Genomic DNA, 24734 nt, shown 5'->3' with positions numbered 1-24734 from the left:
AGGTCAGGCTGGGTCACCCCACCGGTTAATGTCAAAACTAGTGGTGGGTCCTCCTCAGGCACTGTGTGGATGGCCCACCCTGAGTAATCAAGTGGTCCTCCCTCCCCAGGGCTCTGAGACAGAGGCCACAGAGAGACCCCTCAGTGGATATAGATCCTGTCAGAGACAGCTGCAGGCAAGTGGGTCATGATCTGCATCCGCAGCCACCAGTAGTAGTCCATGGGGTGGTAGCGAGTGTAGGGGGTGGTGGCCGTGAGCGCGTGAGTCACAGCTTCGATGACGGGGGTGGTGTCAGTGGAGCCGCTGTTGCAGTAGGTCTCCATCTTGGCTATCTTCTGGTCGAAGTACTCCTTGCCGTAGTCGCTGCGCACCACCTCTGGCAGGTCTTCCCACATCTTCTTGGCGATGGCCTGGATGCGCTCGGGGCTGTAGAGGCTGGTGCCGGCGATGAAGTTGCCCGGCTCCACCACGCTGACCTTCACGCCCAGGGGGTGCATCTCGTAGCGCAGGCAGTCAGAAAAGGCCTCCACAGCGAACTTGGTGATGCAGTACGGCGAGCGGGCGGGGTTGGCCATGCGGCCAAGCATACTGCTGATGTTGACGACCCGGCCTGCGGACAGAGAGGGCAAACGCTGGCTCAAGTAAGGCAGGGGACTAGACAGGCTGGCAGATTGGGGGACCTGGCCATCTGGTTGGCTTCCTACCTTTCTGAGTCACACACATCAGGGTCTTCTTACTTTAGAGGGTAGTTAGGAATGGGATCGTACCCCTAAAATATGTTCTGGAATCCTGTTACAGGTTGCATTATGCTCAGATGTGCTGTATACTGTAATGTCTATAGATGTGAGAGTAGTATTGTTTGGAAATAGAGGTTTTCTTCATTAAGTCTTAGAGGAAGTTCCATCAGGATGCTGCTTAAAGGAAAGGAAGGTGAAACTTCATCTTATCACCTTTGGGCATGTTGTCAGAATGGGCAAGTGCCTGGAAAAAGACATCATGCTGAGAAAGGTGGTGGTGTTGTTGTTAAGTGCTGTCAAGTCATTGGCAACTCATAGCGACTCTATGAAGGCAAGTCCTCAACACTTGCGTGACTTTCGTCCTTTCTCCAGGTTCATAGGGTTTCCAGAAGCAAGCTATTACAGAAATGGATGCCACTCCTGCTTCCAAGCTTGTTTAATCTGGGAGCGCCATGAAACATCGACCACCATGGGTAACCATTATAGCATCTGACATATCAGTGCCACAATGTTCGGCTTCCCAGTGACCACAAGTTACCTCTGTACGACAAGTAGATAGACCAGCGCTATACAACCTTTGGCTTGGTAGCATAGTGTCAGAGAAAGAGAGGAAGACTGTCAATGAGTTAGACTGACATGGTTACAATAACAATGGGCTTAAGCATGGTAGAGATTATGAGGATGGCAGACAACAACATGCCCGTGGATATAATCCTCTCAGGGAATAAAGCTTGCTTTCTTATCTTTATGATGTATTGAATACTAATGACCGAAGACCAAATGAGTTGGAGGATGACATCAAGGGCTTCATCCATGAAAAAAGCAAAAGGTCATTACAAAGATAGAGGAGAAAGAAAAGACAGATGTCAGAAAAGGCTCTGAAACTTGCAGAAGAACTTGGGCCAGAACAAAGGGAAGAAATACCGAAGTAAAAGAGATGAACAGAAACTTTCAAAGGGCAGCTCAAGAAGACAGGGCAAACTACTTTAACCAGATGTGCAAGGAACTGGAACTCAGAAACCAAAAGGGAAGAACATGCTCGGCAATTCTCAAGCTGGAAGAACAGAAGAACGAAGCCAAGCCTTGAGCTGTGATAGTGAATGTTTCTTCAGGCAAAATCTTCAATGATGCAGAAAGCATCAAAAGAAGATGTAAAAAAATACACAGAATCAATGTACCAAAAAGAATTGACACTAAGTAATTTCAGAAAGTAGAATATAATCAAATAGTGACGAAGGAAGATGTCCACCTTGCACTGAAGACACTGGCAAAAACAAGCAAAAGAGTCTAAGAATTGATGCAAAAAGCTGAGCTGCAATCCTGAAGACACACAGTTCAAAGCCACCTACTGCTCCACGGGAGAAGGATAGGCAATCTCCACCCATACGATTAACTGCTTCGGAAAACCTACCAGAGGGCCAGCTATGGGTCGGTTACAACTCGACAGTACACAGCAGCAACAAGAACTAGAAATTGATGGAAGATAAACAAATGAATGGAGAAGCTGTGCCTATACTTACACAATGGAATACTACGCTGCACTGAAAAACAAGGAACTCATGCAATATTATTTAAAATGTGTGACCCTGGAGGACATTTTGCTGAGTGAAGTATCTCAATCACAAAAGGATGCATGGTGCCACTGTTGTAAAACAGGACTGACCTTGGGGTTGGGGGGAGACTGAGAAAGTTGGGTTCAATAATGTATACTGCATTGAAACAGATGAGCGAGAAAACTGTTTAAAAGGGATATGTGACTAGATATTTTTGTCAAGACAAGAGTCCAGAGCGAAGGCTGTATAGTGGAGTGGACCTGGGGGGAGGGATTGTATAACAATGAAAGAATTTTTCTTTTACTTTTCCAAGAGGGTAGTGTACTGGGGTGGAGGGGGGGGAGGTTGGGGAGGGAGAAAAGTACAACAATGAATGAATGGAAATAAAAAAATTTTTAAAAAACTAAAACCAAAATGAAATATCCCTATGGTTGATTAATAAATTACCTAACATTGTAAAAGAAAAGAAAAAAAAAAAGAAATTTATGGAAGGCCAACTGAGGTGTTTCAACAAAGAGATACAGCCCTGGCCCTGCAGCACACTAGTCTGTGCTAAGAAATTTGGAAGACAGCTACTTGGCCAACTGACCAGAAGAGATCCATGACTGTTATCATACCAAACAAAGGCGATCCAAAAGGTTGTGGAAATTACAAGCAGTATCATTAATATCACACGCAAGGAAAATCATGATGAGTATAATTAGAAAATGGCTAGAACAGTGCATCAACAGAGGACTTTCAGAAACTCAGATTGGATTCAGAAGAGGCCATGTAAGGAGGGATATCATTGCTGATGCCAGATGGATCTTGGCTGAAAGTAGACAATAGAACAAAGAGGTTTACTTGTGTTTTATTGATTATGCAAAGGCAAATGACTATGTGGATCACAACACTAATTATGATGAACATTAAGAAGAAAGGGAATCCCAGAACAATTAATTGTGCTCATGCAAAACCTATACAGAGACCAAGCAGCAATTGTCCAACAGAAGAGAACACAGCATGGTTTAAAATCAAGAAAGGTGCGCCTCAGGATTAAATCTTTTCTCCATATCTATTCCGTACATATGGTGAACAAATAGGTCAAGAACTGGACTATACGAAGAAGAATGCGGCATCAGGATTAAAGGAAGACTCATCAACTTGCCTTATGCAGACGACACAACATTGCTGGCAGAAAGTGAAGACGATTTGAAATACCTGCTGTAGAATATCAAAGACTTCACTATATTACATGTCAACATCAAGAAAACAAAACTCCTCACCACTGGGCCAATAGGAACCACAATGATAGATGGCGAAAAGTTTGAGATTGTCAATGATCTAATTTTACTTGGATGCATAATCAATATCCTTTATATCAGAAGTCAAGAAATCAAAAAACGTGCATTGGGAAAATATGATATCAAAGACATTCTCAGAGTTGTAAAGAGCAAGGATGTCTACTTGGGAGACTAAGCCATGTATTTCCAACTGCTTCCTATGCATCTTAAAGGTGGACAAAGAATATGGATGAAAGTAGATGAATTAATGCCTTTGAATTGTGTTGATGGAGAAGAGAACTGAATATATCCCTTGGACTGTCAAAAGAACAGGTAAGTCTGTTTCGGAGGAAGTGAGACCAGGATGTTTGTTAGAGAAAAGATTGTGAAAATGTATCTCGCCTATTTTGCGTATGTTTCAGAAAGGACTTTCCTTGGGAAAAGACATGCTGGGAAAAACAGAGGGTCAGAGAAAGATAGACCCTCAACAAGATGGATTGACACGGACTGTAACACTGGGCTTGAGTATATCAGAGATTGTGAGGATGGCACAGGATAAGATAAGGTTCAGATCTGCTGTTCATAGGGTCGCTATGAGTTGTAGTCAACTTGACAACACCTAGCAACATCATCAGTGGAGGTTGTGTCCTAAACCGCATCACTCCTGAGAGATATTGGGAGCAGCAGAGACACAGAGACCAGTTCGCACCAACTGGGAGGCAGAAGCACCTGTGAGAGCGTTGGGGCTACAGACCAAGATTAACGATCTCCATCCAGAGCTTCTCTCATCCCTAGCCTTTGTCCAGCTTTCTGGTGCATAGCAAGTAATTGAAAGACTATGCCTAGGGATGTTAGAAGGAGAATTGATGCCTTTGAGCTGTGGTGCTGGAGAAGAGTATTGAATCTTTCATTGACTTCTAAGAGAATTCAAACAGGTTCGTCTTAGAGAGGGTGAAACCAGGCTGCTCCTTGGAGGCAAGGATTCTGAAGCTTCATCTGATGTACTTTGGACATGTTGCAAGGAAAGTCCTTTCTGAAACATACACAAAGTAGGCGAGATACATTTTCACAATCTTTTCTCTAACAAACATCCTGGTCTCAGTTTCTCCTTGGAGAAAGACATCATGCTCGGGAGGGTGGAGGGACAGCATAGGGGAGGAAGACTGATTCAGTGACTGGAGTAACGGGGGTAGGTGTGTCGGAGACAGTGCGATTGGCACAGGATAGAGCAGGGTTTAGGGCTGTTGTACATAGGGTCGCTTTGAGTTGCAGGAGACTTGACGGCACACAACAACAACAACCACCCAGGGCTTAGTGTCTTAGTGCTGATATGATAGAATTACCGCCGTGGGTGACTTTAAGGGACAGATATTTACTTTCTTGACGTTTAAAAGGCTAGACGTGCCAATCCAAGACATCAGCTCTAGGGGAAGCTCCTAGGGGAAGTTTAAAATTGAGCTCAATAATACTCAAAAACTCATTACTGTTGAGTTGAACTCACTCATGGCTGACACTCCAGTGGGTTTCTGAGGCTGTAAATTGCACAGGAAGAGACTGTTCATCTTTCCCCCACTGAGCTGCTGATGGATTTGAACTTCCAGGAAGATCTACTTTTGGTTATCAGTGCGGCTCCCTACGCCACCATAGATTACTGACACAGCTGAGTACAAGTGTGTATTGACTGCTGGCCACAGGAAAGCTGGAGGTGGGAATGCGAGAAAGGAGGACCCCGGGAGTGCCAAGACCTGTGCTGTTAGGATGGCTCCCCCAGCCCCACTCCACTCCACTTCACTCCAGACAGCCCACAAACAGGGCAGGGGTAGGCGAAGTGCCATCTGGGCCACTGGAAAAGAGTGGAGATCTCAGCAGAGAATGTTGAAATCCAGTCTGCAGATGCCAGGTCTGGCAGGCTTCTCCTAGCCCCAGGGCAGTGGGGCTGAAGCAAAGCACCCTCTGAGGAACTTCCAAGGTCAAGGTCATTAAATGGTTGGACCTTTCTTCTAAAATGCTTTACCTGCCCTCTGTGTGCATCCCTATTATAGCTAGGACTTTGGGATACATCCTTTGGACTTTGTCCTTTTTTTATATTAATTGTTTGTTGTTCAAGAGAGAAAACCTACTTCACCGAAGACGACATTCAGATGGCTAACAAACACATGAAGAAATGCTCAAAATCCCTAGCCCTAAGAGAGATGCAAATTAAAACAACTATGAGATATCATTTCACCCCAGTCAAAATAGCAAAATTTAACAGAACAGCAAGCAACAAATGCTGGCGAGGTTGTGGAGAAACTGGAACCCTGATTCACTGTTGGTGGGAGTGTAAAATGGTGCAACCCCTGTGGAAAGCAGTATGGCGCTTTCTCAAAAAGTTGCAAATAGAGATACCATTTGACCCAGCAATTCCACTACTGGGAATATACCCTGAAGAGACCATAGCTGACATCCAAGCAGATATATGCACACCCATGTTCATTGCAGCTTTGTTCACAATAGCAAGGAGTTGGAAACAACCTAAGTGCCCATCAACAAACGAATGGCTAGAGAAGCTGTGGTATATTCGCACAATGGAATACTATGCTGCATTGAAAAACAAGGAACTCATGCAATATTATTCAAAATGGTTGACTCTGGAGAACATTATGCTGAGTGAAATATCCCAGTCACAAAAGGACAAATATTACATGATGCCACTGTTGTAGAATGGGACTGTCCTTGGGGTTAGGGAGACACTGAGTAAGATGGGTTCAATAATGTATACTGCACTGAAGCAGAGGAGGGAGAGAACCGTCTAAAAGAGAGATGTAACTGGGTATTTCTGTCATCACAGGAGACTAGAGCGAGGGCTGCATGGTGGAGGGGACCTGGGGGAGGGTTTGTAAAACAATGAAAGAATCTTTTCTTTTACTTTTCCATAATTTTTGGACTCATGTACTTATAACTTGTTAGTCAAATTTGTGTCTTCTAGGTTGCAATACCCCCATGATACATCTTGAAGGATATGTACATGTACAGCCAAGCACAATCAATAAGAGTGCATCTGAATTCCAAAATCAATCTCCATAATAGTCTATGTGTTTCCTACTGCCAAAGGGGCCCTTTAGAGTAGTGAGAGAAGATCTTCACCCTGAAACCCACAGCGTCCCTTTTCAGCAGGAAGTAGCTAAGAGAATACGCCGTCCCCTTTTCCTTATGACTCAGGGTGAAGTCTCTCTCAGGGAGGAGTGATAGGGAATGGCAAAGGATACACTGACAAAGAAGATTAATCAGAACTGGCTTTGACAAGCACTGTGGCATTTGGACAAGAACAAACTGGGAGGAGGGTAGAGAGAATAGTGCAACAATGAATGAGTGGAAGCCCAAAATCTCTGTAAATGTTTATGAAAATTAATAAAATATAATTATAGAAAAAAAAAAAGAAAATGCAATAAAATGTAATCGAATCAAAAAAAAAAAAAAAGAGAGAAAACCTATGAGGGACTTTGTAGTTTGTTTACATGAGGCTACCTAAAATGTTTTTTGGGTTTTTTTCCTTCCAAGTTCCTGATAATCTTCATTTAAGACAACAAAATCTGGATACCCCAGTTGGCTCATCTACTGAACCTCAGCATAATAACCCAAAGCATCAATATGCCAGAATGTCCTTACCCACCAATCCTACCCATCCTACTGATGCCCTCAATGTGCACACAAAACTTTGTGCACGGGTTGGGTATTACTCTAGATTAAGTTCCAGCAGTGAGGTTATAGCTGCAGCCATGAGGCCTTTGATGCTCAGATAGCTGAGCTTTAACTTGCTGTAATTTCTGAGCACACACCCCTTCCCCACTGTGTGGCAACAGCCTTCGCTCAGCACCATCTCCAGGCCCAGCATATCTGACGGTTCAGGAGCTGGGCCTTGCCGTGCATACTGGCTCTGCTGATTGGCAGCCAAGATGGAAGGGTGAGAGGGGCAGGAAGGAGAACCTTTTCCAGCTTACCTTTGGCCCTTCGGATGAGGGGGAGGAAGGACTTTGTGGTCCTCACTGTCCCCCAAAGGTTCACTTCTGCCACCTCTTTGTAGGTCTCCATGCTGGTGAACTCCACCTCCCCAAAGGTGGAGATGCCTGCGTTGTTCACCAGGCCCCACAGCCCTGGATAGAGAGGACAGACAGGCAGTTAGCAAGGTGGCAGGTGGGGGGGCTCGGCCTCAGGCAGCATCCTGCAGCCCATTCCCCTTCCCTGCTGACTCCACTCGATGTTTGTCCCCACACCCACGATCTCCTGAGACAGAGCACTCTCTAGTGCCACCAAGGAAGGCAGGAGATAGTGAGGCCCCGCGTGTGCGCTGTGACCCTTTCTGAAGCCTACAAAGTCTGTTATCTGACTCACTGACTGACTGGTGAGTCTTCACCTCAGGATTTTCTACCTTACTCGTGACCAGGCCTGCCGTATCACCCAGTCTGAGCCCGTCTCATCTCAAGACACACTGTCACTGTTCTCCAGCCAATCTCGCCTCCTCCAACAGCCGCACCCTGTATCAATGCACTGGTTGGTCAGCCTGTCTCTGTGCCTTTGTTTACATTCTTCCTCTTGCCTGAAGCCAGGAGACCTGGGGAGTCTTTCTGGACAGCACCCTCTGGGGTGGCGGAGCAGGGGAGGGGCAGCTCTCAAGGTCACACAGCAAGCTGGTAGTCATCTAAGGCTTGATTTCTGCCCAGTCTCTCTCTACCTTGAGCCTCTCCTAGCAACCGCCCCACTCTGATCTTCCACCTCTGAGTCATGGCACAGCTTCCTGGGTGTCCTGTGGTCAGTCATGGTGACCTGTTCACCAGTGCCCCACCCGCAGATCTCTGCCAATCATTTTGTGTGGGACCCTAGGGCTGAGTGCAGGTTTGGAACAGTCTGACATTCTCAAAATATACTTGGATTATTTCCTGCAAGACTAGCCAAGGGACAGCTAGCTGGCTTTTGAAGACACAGAGTTCGTTTCATTGGACACCTAACATTACAGAAAGAGATACAGAGAGGACTTCCGGTTATAGGGAAAGTCAGAGAGAGGTGAACTGGAAGAAAGAAGCAAGGAGGGATAGCTTTGTTTCGCAGGACCTTTGCTGAGCTGGGCTTTGTGGGTGTGAGCACTGGACAGGCCTCAGGACAGAAGCAGCACTGGCCTGCCATTGTGGAAACCCCCCTGGTCTGCGTTCTCCCCAGAGCCTTGAGCAGGCAAGCAGAGCAGAGCAGAGCAGAGCATCCCACGCCCTGTGCCCTGCCTGTGGGAACCCTGGCTTTGCTTGCTTTAGGAGTTAATCATGGAAATAAGTTCATGCAAATGACAGAGTAATTGGTCTCTAGCTGCTTTCCTTCCGTGTTACCCAAATTAAAGCTTCTCAGCTGACCTCTGGTGCTTTCTCCCTCAATTATGGAGAATTAAGTACATTTATTAGGGAAAGGAAATTGCTGGTTAACAGAGTGTTCGTCAAGTGCCGGCTCCCCTCGCCCACAGCAGCAGTTGTGAGGCCTGCCTCTCCCAGGTCTCCCCCATGACCTCACCCTTAATGAAGAGATCAGAGAGCCCCCTGCAGCCTCCTGCAGCCCCACACACTGGCACAGCCCCTCTCCTCCTGTCAGACTCCATCTCTCAAGCCTTCCTGCAAAGCAATTCAACTTTCCCCTTGTCCGTGGCTCTTTTGTACACCCTGAGTATCCAAAAGAGCTCTTCTCCAATCCACTCTGCCTCATGAGGACCCCGTCTGTGTCAGAGTCGAACCACGCTCCGTAGCATTTCATATTCCTGACTTTTCAGAAGTAGATCACCAGAGCTTTCTCCCAAGTAGCCTCTGGGTTGACCTGAACCTTCAATGACTCAGTTAACAGCCACGTGGTTAACAATTTGAACCATCCAGGCATGCTTCTGTTCAACTGTTGTTAAGTGCTGTCTATTTATAGCGACCCTATGACTAACAGAACCCTGTCCTATCCTGCGCCATTCTCATCATCCCTGACACACTTCAGCCCATTGCTGCAAGCCCTGTGTCAATCCACCTCATTAGGAGTCTTCTGCTCCTTCACAGACCCACCACCTTTCCAAGCATGATGTCCCTTTCCAAAGAACAGCTTCTCCTAGCAACATGCCCAAAGAACGTGAGATGAAGCTTCACCATCCTTGACTCCAAGGAGCACTCTGGGTGCACTTTTTCTAAGATATATCTGTTCTTTTGATAATCCATGGGACTGTACACTTAGGTGCTCAAAAAATGTTTAGTAAATGAACAAATGTCTACTAATTTCACATTCCCATATCCTAATGAACTTTCTTTTAATCAGATTATCCATCATGCAACTGTCTTCTCTCCTTCCTGTCAGTGGCAGAATGGCAGCTTCTGAAAACACAGTCTTTGCTCTCCAGTATCTGGCTTCCAGTCCTACTGCTGCTCTTGCCAGGGTCTCCAGGTTCCCCACACTGAGACTGTCACCCCCGACAGCGTGCCTTTATAATCATCACCCTTTGTGACACCTTCCATCCTCCTTGACACTTTTCTTCCATCAGCCCCTTAATTTGAGTGCCCCAGGGGCCTGTCCTAGCCTACTTCTCCGGATCATGCTCAGATCTTTAGACAAGCTCATCTCCTTTATGTTTGTGGAATCTTCCAGTGCTTTGCATTTTATTTCATACGGGATAGGATCACTTGACCCGAAAGGCACACAGAATCTTTTCTTTTACATCCAAAAAAGAAAAATAATTGCATCTGACATTGAGAATAATTTTAAAAACCTAGTTGAAATGAACTGAGTTTTGAAGCACACCACTCCCAGACGCTTGCTCTGCTGATCTTATGAACAGTCAGTGTGGGCCCAGTTCTCCTGACTGCTCAGCCAACATTCTCAGAAGTCAACAGCCCCAAACATCACCTCCACATACTGGATCCATGTACCCTGTGGATGTAGCCTTTAACCCCAGTCTTTATATTCCTGACAGTCTTCTCCATCTGAATGCCCAAAGGTTCCCAGCTCACTAACCAACAACCAACAAACAGTTTCCAAAGCTGCCCAAACCAGTTCCACCTCTTGGTTAACAATTTCACTTTCATCTTTGATCCCAGGCTCTTTCACTTCTCTAACTAGTGAGTCACCAAGTGCTTTAATATCCCTGATAAAAATCAAAATGACAGCTGCCACACACTGAACGAGGCACTTGGCTCCCGTTAACTTACCTGATCTTCCCAACCCACCTATAATTGGACATCCTGAGGAACCTTGCTCAGTGTCACCCAGCCAACAAGTGGAGGGTCTCCATGTGGACCGGGCCTGTCTACGGTCACAGCCTTTGTGCTTAATCCCCACGTCCCTGTTGCTGGTTCTTCTGCTGTGCTGTGGGAGTCTGTGACTTCTTTCTTGTTTTCACTTTTGCATTAGTGTGGGTCCTTGTGACCCCTCTTTTGTATAACTAGAGAAGCCTGGATCTCCCTCGGTCAAGCCTCTCACCTTCTGAATTTACCCAGCTCCTTAGCCTACTTATCTTTCTGCAGCCCAGTCGCTCTGATGGGTCACTTCCTGTTCTCTATGGTTCCAGTTCTGTCCATGCATCTGCATGGAGGCCTCCTTCCCAGGTTTCTTCCTCCCTTTCCTCAGGAATTCTGCCCTCTCTGTGTCTCAACAGACAGCCACCAACCCTGGCATCGCAGGCCCTTTTAACTTCTGCTCAGCTCCTCTTTCAGTCAGAGAATAATTTTAGTTGAAATGGTATCCATGCTGTGTCTGTGGCTGGATCGGGATGTTAGCACCTCTCCCATTTCACAGATGAGCAAGCTGTGGCCGACACAGGGTGAAGGTACAAACCCAAGGTCATCTTTCAAGTAAGAAGTGAAGTCCAGAGTAAATCTAGTCCTCTCACTCACAACTCATATCTAGGTCTTCCCTGCCCGTGACATAATGCCCCATCAGTGCTCTAACTGCCCCTCAGAAGTCCTGCCCAGAAGCCACTGATTCCTAGTGACTCCTGTCCAGCCAGTGCCCCACATACCACCGGGACACAGCAGGTACCTGCTCAATACACATTAACTGACTGACCGGAAGTGATGATGCCAAGAGCAAACCATGCCCACAGCCTGCCCCCTGGACCAGTCATTAGTTTCTCCCTGTATGGGGAGGGGCAGGACCAGTCACAGGCTCCACAAGTCCAGTCCCTCAGAGCCCTGCTGGGGAAGCAGATGGCTCACCCGCTCGAATCAGGCAATCTCTTCTTCTCACCCTCTGTGTGCTCTAAGGAGGAGACAGGGTGAAGGACATCAAACTTGCTATCAAAATGTGCCTCTCATAGCTCGGGAGAGGGGGCAGGAAGTTCCCTGCCTGGATGTGAACCAGCCGTGGCCACCACTTAGGGACAGGAAAGATGGTCTGCAGCTCTGGATGGACGCCACCTGGTGTTCACAGCTAATAGTGTTTGAGAAGCCAGGAATTTCTGCTTCTCTGAGAGGCTCTATTGACTATGAGTGTGCATTCCACATGAAACCATATATCTGACAGATTCATTTTTGTTTTCAGACTTTCTAATATTCTTCACATTCACCAGGAAATTCCATATTGGTTAAGTAAGGTCATGGTGAGCTGTTTATCAAACCCTTCCCTGTATGCATCATGTGGAAAAAAAACTTAAGGCGGTTGGAAAAGGTTTGTGTGACTGCGGTAGTGCTGGGATTTGAGCCCAGAGTCAAAGGTACAGGGATGGCCACTTCCCACTGTGAGCTCAGCTCAGGGTCACCCTGGCTTTCCCAGGGCAGGGTACACTGGCCTGTCTAGCTCAGGAAATGGAGGTGGATCCCCTGTGGGGTAGGGGACGAGGACCACAGCCCTAGAATCCTGTTCTTTCCTTGGGTCCACAGTGATGATTCCTTCCCATGGGTATTTTAAATCACCACAAAACCCACAGGCTGCAATGAAGTGGTTTTATGGTGCTGACTGCAGCTGTTTTCCTGCCTAATAGTTTATGAAGGCAATATCCCGGCCTCGCAAGGAAGGTGAGCGGCGGGAGGATTTACCACCAGAGAGGGGCGAAGCAGGCTGCATGCTCTGAGCTGGTAATCATGCCAGAGGGGCCCATCCTGCCTTTTCTTAGTGGAACCGTAGCCCCAGCCCGGCCTATTAATTATTAAACAGATGCTTGGTGAGTGCAGGGCTCCTCAGAGAAAAGAGGGGTGAGAACACCCTCCTGTTGTGAGGAATAGGGGTAGCAGTAGGCTGGCAAGGTCACCTAGCAGGGACAGGCTGATAGAGGGACACTTCCCCTCTGCTTCTGAAGGGCAGTTCCAGGATGACCAGTGTTTCTGACTCGTAAACAATCAGGTCTGGTCACCCTACCCACTTCCCTCAGACTCTAGTCAGCACTCAAAGCTGCCTCCACCTCACTCTGAAGCTAAGGAAAGCTGAAATGAAGCCCACCTGAAGCATGCTTTCCATTCTGCCTGGGCTGGGGAAGCATAAAAGCAAATTTCATAGACCGAAGGCTGCCTTGTTACCGGACTTCAGAGGTTCTATGTAGTCTAGGTGAAGGGCGCCCCCTGGAGTTTACAGCGCAGCTCCTGCTGCTAAAGTCCTGCCCGCGGCTGGACTAAGGAGGACACATAAATTAGGGGTGCTTTCTGCAGCATTAGACCTTGTCAGGAATTTTCTGGTCCTTTAGCTCATGGGGCACTATTCACCAACCCAATTCTTCACCAGTCTTCTCTTCCTTTTCTGGCACACATTACCAGGTCCCTCCCTGCATCTCCTCCACCCCAGGCCTCACCCATAGCCATGGACACCAAATCTTCTCTTCCCTATAGCATCCACGGCTACTCCAGAGTCTCTTCCCATGAGGGGGCACAGGACAGGGGTCTCTCTGGCCTCGCCCTCTCTGTCTTTCATATTCATCAATCAGCAAGTTCAGACAGTCCCTACCTTTTCAGTATTCCTTCATGTGGTCCAGAGCAGAGAGTCATGACCATTGGCTGAACTGACTTGAATTTGAATCCTTTCATGATGCCTAAGGATTCTGAAGTCACCTTCTGGCTTTACTGTACATTATTCCATTGCATGGGCACGTTGAAGAATCCAATCTACTTTCCTCTACTGTGTAGGTGGAAGACTATGAATAAAGAAAGGCGTTTCCTGGCAGGGTTCCAGCAAGTTGAGGCTGTTATTGAGGGGGAGGCCCTTTGGAATGACCCCACACAATGCCTCTGCTGCCCAAAGTATCTCCTACCTTTCTCAGGGTTCTTCAAGCTTGCGCGGACGGTCTCCACCACTTCCTCCACCTCCTCACTTTTGCAGACATTGAGCTGAACGGTTCTCAAGTGGTCACTCTTCAAGCTGTCCAGCTTCTGGGCCCCACTGTCCCCTTTGTTCTGGAGAGGAGAAAGGAGTTGCTTCAATTCACCTCTTTCCCATTCTGAGGTAGACTTGGGGGAGGAAGACAATGGCCAGTGCAGGAATGCTGGTTCTCCAAGAGGCCCAGCCAGACCCGCCCACCTTGGTCACTGAGAACAAAGCAAACACCAGGTCAAGTCCCACAGACACAGTCCCAAATGGTGGGGAGACCTTACGCATCAGGATCCCATCACCATTTCTCTAATTAGGGGTTATAAATGTAAGGTCTACTGTGGCCTGGGACATGGGTACAAAAGCCAGGATGTGCGTGGGACCCTGGGGACCTAAAGTGCATGCCTGGCCAGTCCAGGTAAGTACACATACCCAGAGCTACCAGACGCAATGGGATTTCCGTGTAAAATCACCTGAATTCTTAAGTGCTAGAAATTTCTATACATTTAAAAAAAAAAAAAAAAGGAATACTATGTTGCACTGAAAAACAAAGAACTCATGAAATATTATACAAAATGGGTGACCTGGGAGGACATTATGCTGAGTGAAATATCTCAATCACAAAAGGGCAAATACTTCATGGTGCCACTGTTGTAAAATGGGACTGACATTGGGGTTGGGGGAACCTAAGAAAAGAAGGGATAAATAATATACACTGCATTGAAACAGATGAGGGAGAGAACTGTTTAAGAGGAATATAGGGTTAGGTATTATTTTATGACAATATTACAGAAAAAGAAATGCATATTAAAGTGGACTGTGGATGGGTGGTACTGTATAACAATGAAAGAATTTTTTTTCTTCAAAGAGAAAAATGAGCTGGGGGAAGGAGTGGGCAGGGAGGAAAATGTACAACAATGAATGAATAGGGAAAAATTAAATGGAAAGAATATGCTGTGAAAATATATATATTGCATTAAAAAATCATTAATAATAATAAAATTTTAAAAAAGGAAAGGCTGTGAAGCAGATCACCAGAACTATTTCTCTCAGGGTAACTCTGGGTGAATTTGAACTGCCATCCTTTATGTTACTGAGTGCTTAGCTGCTTGTGCCAATCAAAGGCTCTGGCATCTAAGATCAGATAGGCACTGCTCATTTAGTAAGTATCTCTAGGGTCTCTGGCATGGGCCAGGCCCAAAGATAAAGAACTCAATCCCTGTGCTCAGAGCTTGTCCAGGGAAGGAGATAGACGAGGAAGCAAACAATACAGTATTTGCTGAAGAAACTTGTGTGGCAGGTAGGAGGGAACAGAGAAGGTGGAGGTGAGTAGGGAAGACTTTCCAGACATGTAACTGACACCTGAGGATGTGGTGGGACCAGTGAGGGTTAACAAGGGGACTGGGGTGGCTGAGGAGAGCGAAGGGGGAGGTGGCAATAAGTCACCTGTCACAGCCAGAGCAGAGGCAGAGGGAAGCAGAGGGACTTGAGGCTGGAGAGGAGCGCAGCCAGCTGCTGGAGGACCGGAGTGAAAACAGACGTCATTTATCGAGCATTTCTGTACTTCTCATTGTGCTAACCACTTTGCACGCATTATCTCATTACTCCTTACATCAAGAGGCAGGTTACATCATCACAGCCCATCTATTCCTTGACACATTTTACACAATAGAGATGAGTTACAATTGATGTAGAAATGAAACATAGTCATTTATTATTTACTTGGCTGTTTTTTTTTCCTTAGTGATGCATAGAATGAGGTGATAGAAATGGCTGCTCGCTGGTCCAGGGCTTGTCTGGAGTGTGTACCGTTGTAGGAAGAACAGAAGATGGTCAGCACAGACTGGGAATGGAAAGTTACCCACAAATTAGGCTGAGGCTAGTGACTGCCAAAGAACAAGCAGATATGTCCCAGAGAAGATGCAGCCAGAGTGCTCGGTGGAAGCAAAGATGATGAAGCTTTATCTCACATACTTCGGGCAGGTGGCTAGGAGAGGTTATTCCTTGAAGAGGGGCGTCATGTTTGGGAAGGTGGAGGGTCGGGAAGGAGAGAAAGCCCCTCAACCAGGTGGACTGACACAGTAACTGCAGTACTAGGTTTGAGTGAGTCAGAGATTGTGAGGATGGCAGACGAAAGGACCGGGTTCAGATCTGTTGTTCATATTGTTGCTATGAGTCGTATTCAACTTGGCAGCACCTAACAACAACAAAAGCAAAGTAAAGGGTCTGAATGAGGACAATCCTGGTCCCACCCTGGAGGACCTCAGCAGCACCAGATTTTAGAGGACAGGAACCAGGTACCTTTTATTTACTGCACTTAGTAGTCTTACTGTTTGTAACCATGTGAATACAGCAATCCTGAAACTACTTTTGTATATTATTAATCAAATTAATAAATTTATTGATGCCCTTGGGAAACATGATGGCATAATAGTGACATCTGGCAGTTAAGTGAAGGGTTGGCAGTTTGGATTCACACAGTGGCTCAATCAGTGAAGTCGATGGTGCCTCACTACAGCTCTCGACTGCTTGGATGGGAATCACAGAAGGGCCTGCATAGAACAAGGTGGAAACGTAGAGGGGGGGAACCCCAAAAAATCATAAAAAGGCCTGACTTCATGGTCCTGTAGAGACTGGTGGGACACTGAGACACAAACTCAACCCATTTCCATTGAGTCTGAACCAACTCATAGCTGACCCTCCAGCAAGTTTGTGGAGTCTATAAATAACACAGAAGGAGACTGCCCATCTGTCTTCTGCAGAGCTGCTGGTGGATTTGAACCGACTGCCTTTGGGTTAGCAGCACAGCTCCCTACAGACTAGACCCACAGAGCTCCCCTAAAGACACTTTAAATCTGAAACTGAACCCGTGTCTGTGGATCACCTTGCAACCAAACACCAGACAAGCCCATGAATTTGAAGGCACTTCTCAGAACAATTAACCACAGGAGACCAAGAGATCAGCATTTCTCTCAAAATAAAGCTCAGAAGGCAGAAGAGAAGGATGGATAGAAAGGGGGAACCCAGGGAAGAAGAAGGAAGTGTGCTGTACAGGGAGTGTATTGCAACTATTGTTATGAAACAAAATGTGTATAACTGTTGAATGGAAAACTATACGCTCTGTAAACTTTCACCCAAATCTCCCCGCTAGCCCAAGGCCTGGTGATCTGTTCCTGTGAAGATTACAGCTTGGGAAAACCTAAGGGCCAGTTCTGCTCTGTCTCAGGGAGTCCTTAGGAAACAGAATTGACTCCACTGTACACAACAACAAAGTTGGGAATCAGGGTTCTCCAGCAGAAGGAAGAAACAAATGAGGAATGAGGGAAGTCAGGAAGAATGCTGCTGTTGTGAATTAGAACAGGGGGTCAGTATAAACTCATTGTTTATAAATGTTATGTGTAGGAAGTACGTGTGAACATACGCACAGCAAAACAAATAGGTGAAAATGACTTGTCACCAAGTTGATTCTAACTCATAGTGACTCTAAGTGCTACTGGTACAGCCCTGCTGTATAGGTTTCTGTGCTGTAATCTCTGTGAATGCAGGTCACTAGACCTTTCTCCTATAGCACCACCTCAGTGGGTCAGGATCGTTGTTGTTCTATGTGCTGTCAAGCCTCCTGCAACTCTGTCCCATCCTGAGGTAATCTCACTTCTCCAACACATCTGTCCCTAGTACCCCAGTAATATTCATAACAGCGTTATTCATAATAATAACAAACTGCAAACAATCCATATACCTATTGACTGGTGAACAGACTTTAACATGTAGTGTGTCCATACAGCAGAATACTTTTCAGCAATAAGAAGGGCTTAAGCATATGCTATAAGGGAGCACTGGTAGCCTAGTGATAAGGAGCTGCACTGTAATCCCCATGGCATGAGGTTCGAACCCACCAGCTGCTCTGCAGAAGAATGGGCAATCTCTTCCCGCGTGATTAACTGCCTCTGAAAACCCGCTGGAGGGTCAGATATGGGTCGGTCCAGACTCTACAGTACACAAAACAACAACAACATAACATGGATGAACCTCAAAAACACATGCTAAGTGAAAGATATCTGGCACAAAGGACTTCATATTACATGATTCTAATAAAACTGAAAATCAATGATTGCCTAAGCTGGAGGTGGGAGTAGGAGCACCAGAAAACAGGCAGTAAAAAACTATTTGGAGAGGGAGCTCTGGTGGCATAGTGACAAGAAGCTGCACTGCACCTCCCAGAGGTGAGTGGTTCAAATCCACCAGATGCTCTATTGGAGAAGGAGGGACAATCACCTGCCATACCAGTCAGATCCAATTTGATGTTACACACAAAAATAATAAAAATTTTAAAAAATTTTTTAAAAAACCTATTTGGAGTGGCATAAATGCTGTAGTAGTTCGGATTGTGGAGATTATTTCACAGCTCTCCAAATATTGAGAAAACGGTCCCCTAATTACCTGTAGCTGCATGTCCCAGTGTATTCCTTCATGGCCCCCAAACTCACGCAATGTGCCTAGAAGGAGCCTCAGGCTTCCAAGCCTGTCCCCAGGGCATTCCTTCTGTCTGAAATGTCTTTTCCTCCAAGTGTCTCCCTATCACAGCATCATTCACTCGCCATGGTCCAGAACAAATGTCACCCCTGCTGTGATGCCAAAATCAGTTCTTTCCTCTTCCCCTGGGACAGGGAGCTCCTTGGGGGCAGAGATCTGATCTTACTCTTCCATTGTTGTTGTCGTTGAGTACTGTTAAGTCAGAATCGAACCATGGCTGATCTTCCAGCAGATTTTCAGAGGCAGTTAATTGCACAAGAGGAGCTTGCCTGTCTTTCTCCCATGGGGCATCTGGTGGATTGGAACTATGTCTCTTTGAGATTGCACTGCAGCTTCTTACCACTAGGTCACCAGAGCTCTCTCTCTAAGCAAAATGCTCAACATGTCATTAGCATTTGGTCTATGAATAAATGAATCGATGGATGGGTAAAGCTACAAAGGATAAGTGAGGCTGGGATTAGTGGAGGGTTATGGACTCTTATTAGGAAAACAAACTGCCAAATAGTGACTGCACGTTAGGGACAAGCAGCGCGGTCCCGTCTCTTACCTTCAGCAAGCAGCCAGCAAACACCAGGAAGCCTTGTGAATGCAGATGATTGGCCAAGCTGAACCCAAATCCTGAGTCACAGCCTGTGATCAGGACAGCCTTGCTGCCAACCTGTTTTAGAAGGCCAGAGAACATGTTAGCACCCCAGGGTCCAGAGGGCAGAGTGTCCTGGTCTCCCACCCTCTAGCACAAAGACTGGACGCTTTCTGAATGGCCCAGGCCTGGCCCGTCATGCTTCTGTCAGAAGCACCACAGTGGGGCGGGGAAAGCTCGGACTCAGAATTAAGAGAATGGGTTCTAACCCCGATTTTGTCACAGACTGTATTGCTCCAGGAGTTTTCTTCCCCCTCTTTGGATCTCTAGTTCTTCGCCTCCCATCATCACTATCATTATCACCACCACCAACAACAACTCCACTGCAACCACAGCTAAAGTTTACTATTTGCCATTCCAAAGGTCTATGCACATATTGTTTGTTATTGTTGTCAGTTTCCATTGAGTTGAGTATGATTCACATCAACCCAATGGATAACAGATCTGAACCCTGTGCATTCTCATCATCTCTGACACACTTAAGCCCATTGCTACAGTCACTGTGTCGTTCCATCTCATTGAGTATCTTCTTGTTTCCTGAGCTTCCACATTTCCAAGCATGATGTCCCACCCCAAGAAACAGCTTTTCTTAACAACATTCCCAAAGTATGTGAGCTGAAGATTCACTTACAACATGGTATAATCATAGTTATGAAGTGGTTGTGAAGATTCAAGAAGAACAACAATAATATATGCATATATTATTGCATTGAAAAAGTCTACTGTCAGAGACTTCTGCAAAGTACTAAAGAGCAACGATGTCAGTCTGGAGACTAAGGTGCACCCAGTTCAGGTCATAGTCTCTGCAATAACTTGCTATGCATCAGAAAGCTGATCATATGATCCCTAATCATATTAGGGATGACAGAAAGAGAATTGATGTTTTTGAGGTATGGTACTGCAGAAGAGTACTGAATGTACCATGGGCTGCTAGGAGAACAAACAGGTTTGTCCTGGAGAGGGTGAGAGACTAGGCTGCTCATTGGAGGCAAGGATTCTGAAGCTGCGTCTGACATACTTTGGACACTTTGCAAGGAAGGACCAGTCCTTGGAGAGGGACGTCATGCTTGGGAGGGTGGAGGGGCAGTGCAGGAGAGGAAGACCCTCAATGAGATGGACTGATTCAGTGATGGGGTAATGGCACAGGGTACAGCAGGGTTTAGGGCTGTCACATGCAACTCGACGGCACATAACAATAACATTATTCTTTTTTTTTCTATAATTATATTTTATTAATTTTCATAAACATTTACAGAGATTTTGGGCTTCCACTCATTCATTGACATAACAATAACATTATTCTTACTGAAATGTCACAACTCCAAACTATAATTATCATTTTATAGTTTGCAGGTAAGGAATCAGTTTGTTATTGTTGTGTGTTTGTTTTTTTTTAAATAATCTATGTAGTTAGTAGAAGAAAAGGAACAGACACTAGCACTGAGAGATTTCACAGTCCAAACTCATAATCCCTAACATTATTAAGAAAGCCTAAGCAAATTCAATGTCTTAACCTTTAGTAATGCTGGATGTATGAGAAAGGGGCTCCAGGGTGTAAGGTCATACTCTGAGGGTGGTTGTGGGCCTGGCCAGGACTTTAGAGGAGCACTTGGATCACCCAGACACTTGCGGATGGCTGGGCTGCTACTCACCGGACTCACTGGATCAGCGTAAGTTCGACGATTTATTGAAGCAAAAGAGATGGAGGGAGACAGCAGTGTGTGTCTGCAAGAGAAAAAGGAAGCCATGAATGCAGATGTGGTCACTCCCCTAGACCTTGTTCCTGGGACAAAACAACTCAGAGGGCCTCGGCCACCACTGAGTCCAGAGCAGCTCTGTTGTCTCCCCATCCTGAACCCCTCTGTCTCTGTGGAGACAGAGTCTTCCTGAGGACAAAGCCCATTTAGAAGCTACTTGTGTTGGGAGGCTTGATCTGAACTTGGCTGACCTTGCCCTTATACCAGTAAAGTTCTTTACTGTGCTTTCCAAAGGGATGTTGCTGACCCTCCATCAGGTTTTCAGAGGCAGTAAATCACAAGCAGCTGATTCAAACCAAGCACCTTTGGGATTGTAACATATCTTTTTACCACTAGGCCACCAGAGCTTCCTCCAAGTGATAGCGACACTATTTCAGGCTAATGCAAGTGTGGGCTATCCTTCCAAATACATAACTTTATTAAGAAACCCTCTGCGAATTTAATGTCTTAAGTCCACACATGTTACCATGAGTCAGAATCAACTCAACAGAAACTAACAAGTTTAATGCTATTTCTTGACATTTTTTTAAAATGAAACTTTTTCCTTTGACAGCTGTTAATATTGACATATAATTTTCAGAATGCAGAGAAATGCCTTTTATATTTTACCCAATTTTCCCCACTAGTAACAGCTTAGAACACTATAATGAAATATCATATCCAAGATAATGATACTGATACCGTCTAGATAGAGAACTGGATAGAGTGTAGATACCATTAAAATACAGACCTAGATGCATCTGGGTCATTAATATCACATACAACTGAACTCTGGTTGAAGATTGTTTTTAAAACTTCTAGGGTGTCAGGAGGAAGATAACTTCCAGAAATTCAAGTTGGATTTAAAAGAGGCTATAGAATGAGAGACCTCCTTGCTGATCTTGGCTGAAAGCAGAAAATACAAGAAAGATGTTTGCCTGTGTTATATTGATCATGCAAAGGCATTTGGCTGAGTGAATGGTAATTAACTATGGATGACACTGAGAAGAATGGGAATTCTAGAATTATTTTTTAATTTTTTCTTAATTTTGTGTGTTTGTGTGTGTGTGTGTGTGTGTGTGTGTGTGTGTGCATGCCATCAAATCAAATCTGACAAGTAAAGGAGGAGATTGTCCCTCCTTCTCCAGCAGAGCATCTGGTGGATTTGCACCATGAGCCTCTGGGATTGCAGTGCAGTTTCTTGCCACTACACCCCCAGAGCTCCCTGAATTCTAGAATTCTTTATCATGCTTATGCAAAATCTGTACACACACTAAGAAGCAGCTGTGCAAACAGAATAAGGGGATACTGTATAGTTTATAACCAGGAAAGATATGTCAAATCCTTTCTCCATTCCTACTCAACATGTAAGCTGGCCTATATGAGGAAGAATGTGGTGTCAGGATTGGGATAAGACTCATCAACAAAGCCTTCCTTGAAGAAAGTGATGAAGACTTGAAGCTCTTACTGAAGAAGACCACACACTACAGGCATCATTATGAATTGCATCTCAACAACAAGAAAACACAAATTGGATTTTTAGTATATGGAGCAGGAGGAATAGAGGGGGGGAAATTGTATGGGCTACTCTGCCTAGAAGTTCTGGTCATTTTAAAATTAATATTTGACCAGTAACAATAATGTTCCCTGGTGATGTGATGGTTAAGCCCTTGGTTGCTAAAAGAAAAGCTGGTAGTTTGAACCCACCCATTGGCTACATATTGAAAGATTTGGTTATAAGAAAGATTGTTCAAAAGAAAGGTTTAAGAACGTTCTTAGACATCAGAACCTAGACACCCATTTGGGGAATTCCTATTCTGACACATAGAGTACTATGAGTTGTAAGGACATTCCAAGACACCAAAAATTTTAGGAGGGGGTGATGAATGAAGGCTGTTAAACAAGGTAAAAGAGCTGTGACTTTTTACTGGGTACTTTGTACCATTTAAATGTCATCCTGTTCAAAACATAAGGTTATTTTAAACACTCATAGAAATGTGTCACCCAACATGCTTTTTTTTATAAAAATTTTCTTTTATTTCACCCAAAATTCTTAAGGGAGGTTGGGTTCACTAGAAAAGAAATGTGGGTCTACCAAGAAACTCTTTTTCCCTTTGAACTACCTTGTAATTGTTGCTATTAGGTACCATTGAGTCAAGTATGGTTCATAGCAACCCTATGAACAACAGACCTGAACCCTGTCCTATCCTGTGCCATCCTCATCATCTCTGACACACTTGAATCCAGTGCTGCCGTCACTGCGTCAATCCATTTCACTGAGGGTTGTCTTCTCTTTCATCGACCCTCCATCTTTCTAAGCATGTCTTTCTCAAGGAATAAGTCTTTATTTTAGAGGCTTGTACAAAGTCTCCCGGATAGCATGGTTGGTCAATCTCCTGGAGGCCAAGGTTGGTACATCCAGAGTAGGCTGAATGATTGCATTACTGCTGCTGTTGCTGTGTGCAGTGGTATAATGGGTCAATTGCAATACCTAGTGATCTCATAAGACAGAGCAGAACTACCCTATGGAATTTTCTAGGCTGTACTCTTCATAAGAGTACAATGTCAAACCTTTTCTCCCATAGAGCTTCTGGGCAGGTTAGAGCTTCTGGACAGGTTAGAACTGCTGATCTTTTAATTAGCCACTGAGATCTTAACCACCAAGGCACCAAGGCTCCCTACACATCTAGAATCTCTACTTCCCAATGATCCAAGCTCTGCGAAAAGAACAAGAGGTTTCCCTGTTGAAATGGATTATGTGCGTGTCCCCCTCCACTTACTAAGTACTCCCTGATATTTAAAAACATTAACATAATGGTCATAGCAAGAGATACAGCTTATTATTTCAGACCGACTTGCACCAATTTTTTCCAACCTACCTGCTTATCTACAAAGAGGACTGAAATGTGACGATTCCTGCATGGATTACACCACTCACTAACTGCTCGCACACTTGTACAGTTCCCTGTCAATAGTCTATTTCTGCTTCTGCAGAGAGCATGAAGCTGAATCCATTCTTGTCCCCAAGGGGCAACCCTGACAAGGTGGGCTTGTCAGGATTGAAAACTTCCTGAGAAGCTCACGGGTACTGCGTGGCCTCTCAGCCGGCCCCTCCTGGCACTGCCAATATTGTCCCATCGATCTCTTCTGTTTCTTCATTCTGGAACACCTGCTGTTACTATAATATCCCTGACTTACAAGTGCTTCTCAAGCTGCAAGGGCCTCTGGAAGTTCCTGGGCAGTAGAATGGGCCACATATTTGACGAGTAATGAAAGTTTGGAGATTTGAATCCACCCAGAGGCACAATGGAAGAAAAGTCTGATGATGATCTATTTTTTTAAAAAAATATAAAAACAATCATTGGTGGTCACAGGGAGCAGGGTTCTACTCAGATACTCATGAGGTCGCCATGAATCAGTTGACACAAGGGCAACTGGAAGCAGCATTAGGCCTGAGAAGATCTTAGCTCATCAATTCTCAAGCTTCTATCAGCAGCACGAGGAACGAGTTAAGATGCACACTCCCAGGCCTTAGCCTTTAGTAGTCCACTTCAGGAGCCGGGGCAGCACCTGAGAATGTGCACGTTTAACAAGCACCCAAGGTGACTCTGAACGGCACATCCAAGGGAAGGGCTGTTGGGTCTGGTCCAGAGCAAGGGTTCTCAGGGTCTGGTGGGTTGTTTATTAGAATCTCCTGGCGATCTGATCATGGTTCTGTGTCTATGTTACTAAGAAGCGTTGTTATTTAGAGCTACCAAAAAAAAACCCAAGCCCGCTGCTGCCTGGTTGGTTCAGACCCACAGACACCCTCCAGGGGGTTCTATCGCTGTAAATCTTCATTGTGGGCAACTGCCAATCTTTCTCCCACAGAGCAGCTGATGCATTCCAACTACCAATCTTCTGGCTAGTAGCACAACACGTAACACACTACACTGCCAGGGGCCTTTCTTTTTATCTACTTACTGTTGTTTGTTGTTGTTGTTATGTGCCGTCGAGTC

The 24734-nt window shown here is 45.5% G+C and overlaps 1 protein-coding gene across 1 annotated transcript in view; it reads right to left on the bottom strand.

The window, feature by feature from the left end:
* Window positions 1-140: 140 nt before the first annotated feature.
* The window catches only part of LOC102855580 (D-beta-hydroxybutyrate dehydrogenase, mitochondrial-like), a 36458-nt gene continuing 11864 nt past the window's right edge, over window positions 141-24734 (bottom strand). The window contains exons 2-6 of the mRNA XM_006884285.1: window positions 20653-20725; window positions 18908-19018; window positions 13772-13913; window positions 7533-7685; window positions 141-610 (exon numbers count right to left, since the gene is read on the bottom strand). Coding sequence (XP_006884347.1) covers window positions 141-610; window positions 7533-7685; window positions 13772-13913; window positions 18908-19018; window positions 20653-20725 — 949 coding nt within the window. The remainder of the gene's footprint in view (window positions 611-7532; window positions 7686-13771; window positions 13914-18907; window positions 19019-20652; window positions 20726-24734) is intronic.

Source organism: Elephantulus edwardii, unplaced genomic scaffold (assembly GCF_000299155.1).
Source record: "Elephantulus edwardii isolate Elephantulus edwardi_28Jun2011 unplaced genomic scaffold, EleEdw1.0 scaffold00032, whole genome shotgun sequence".
NCBI classification, from domain to species: domain Eukaryota; kingdom Metazoa; phylum Chordata; class Mammalia; order Macroscelidea; family Macroscelididae; genus Elephantulus; species Elephantulus edwardii.
The sequence above is the reverse complement of the archived record's forward strand: the minus strand, read 5'-3'. Positions and strand labels throughout refer to the sequence as shown.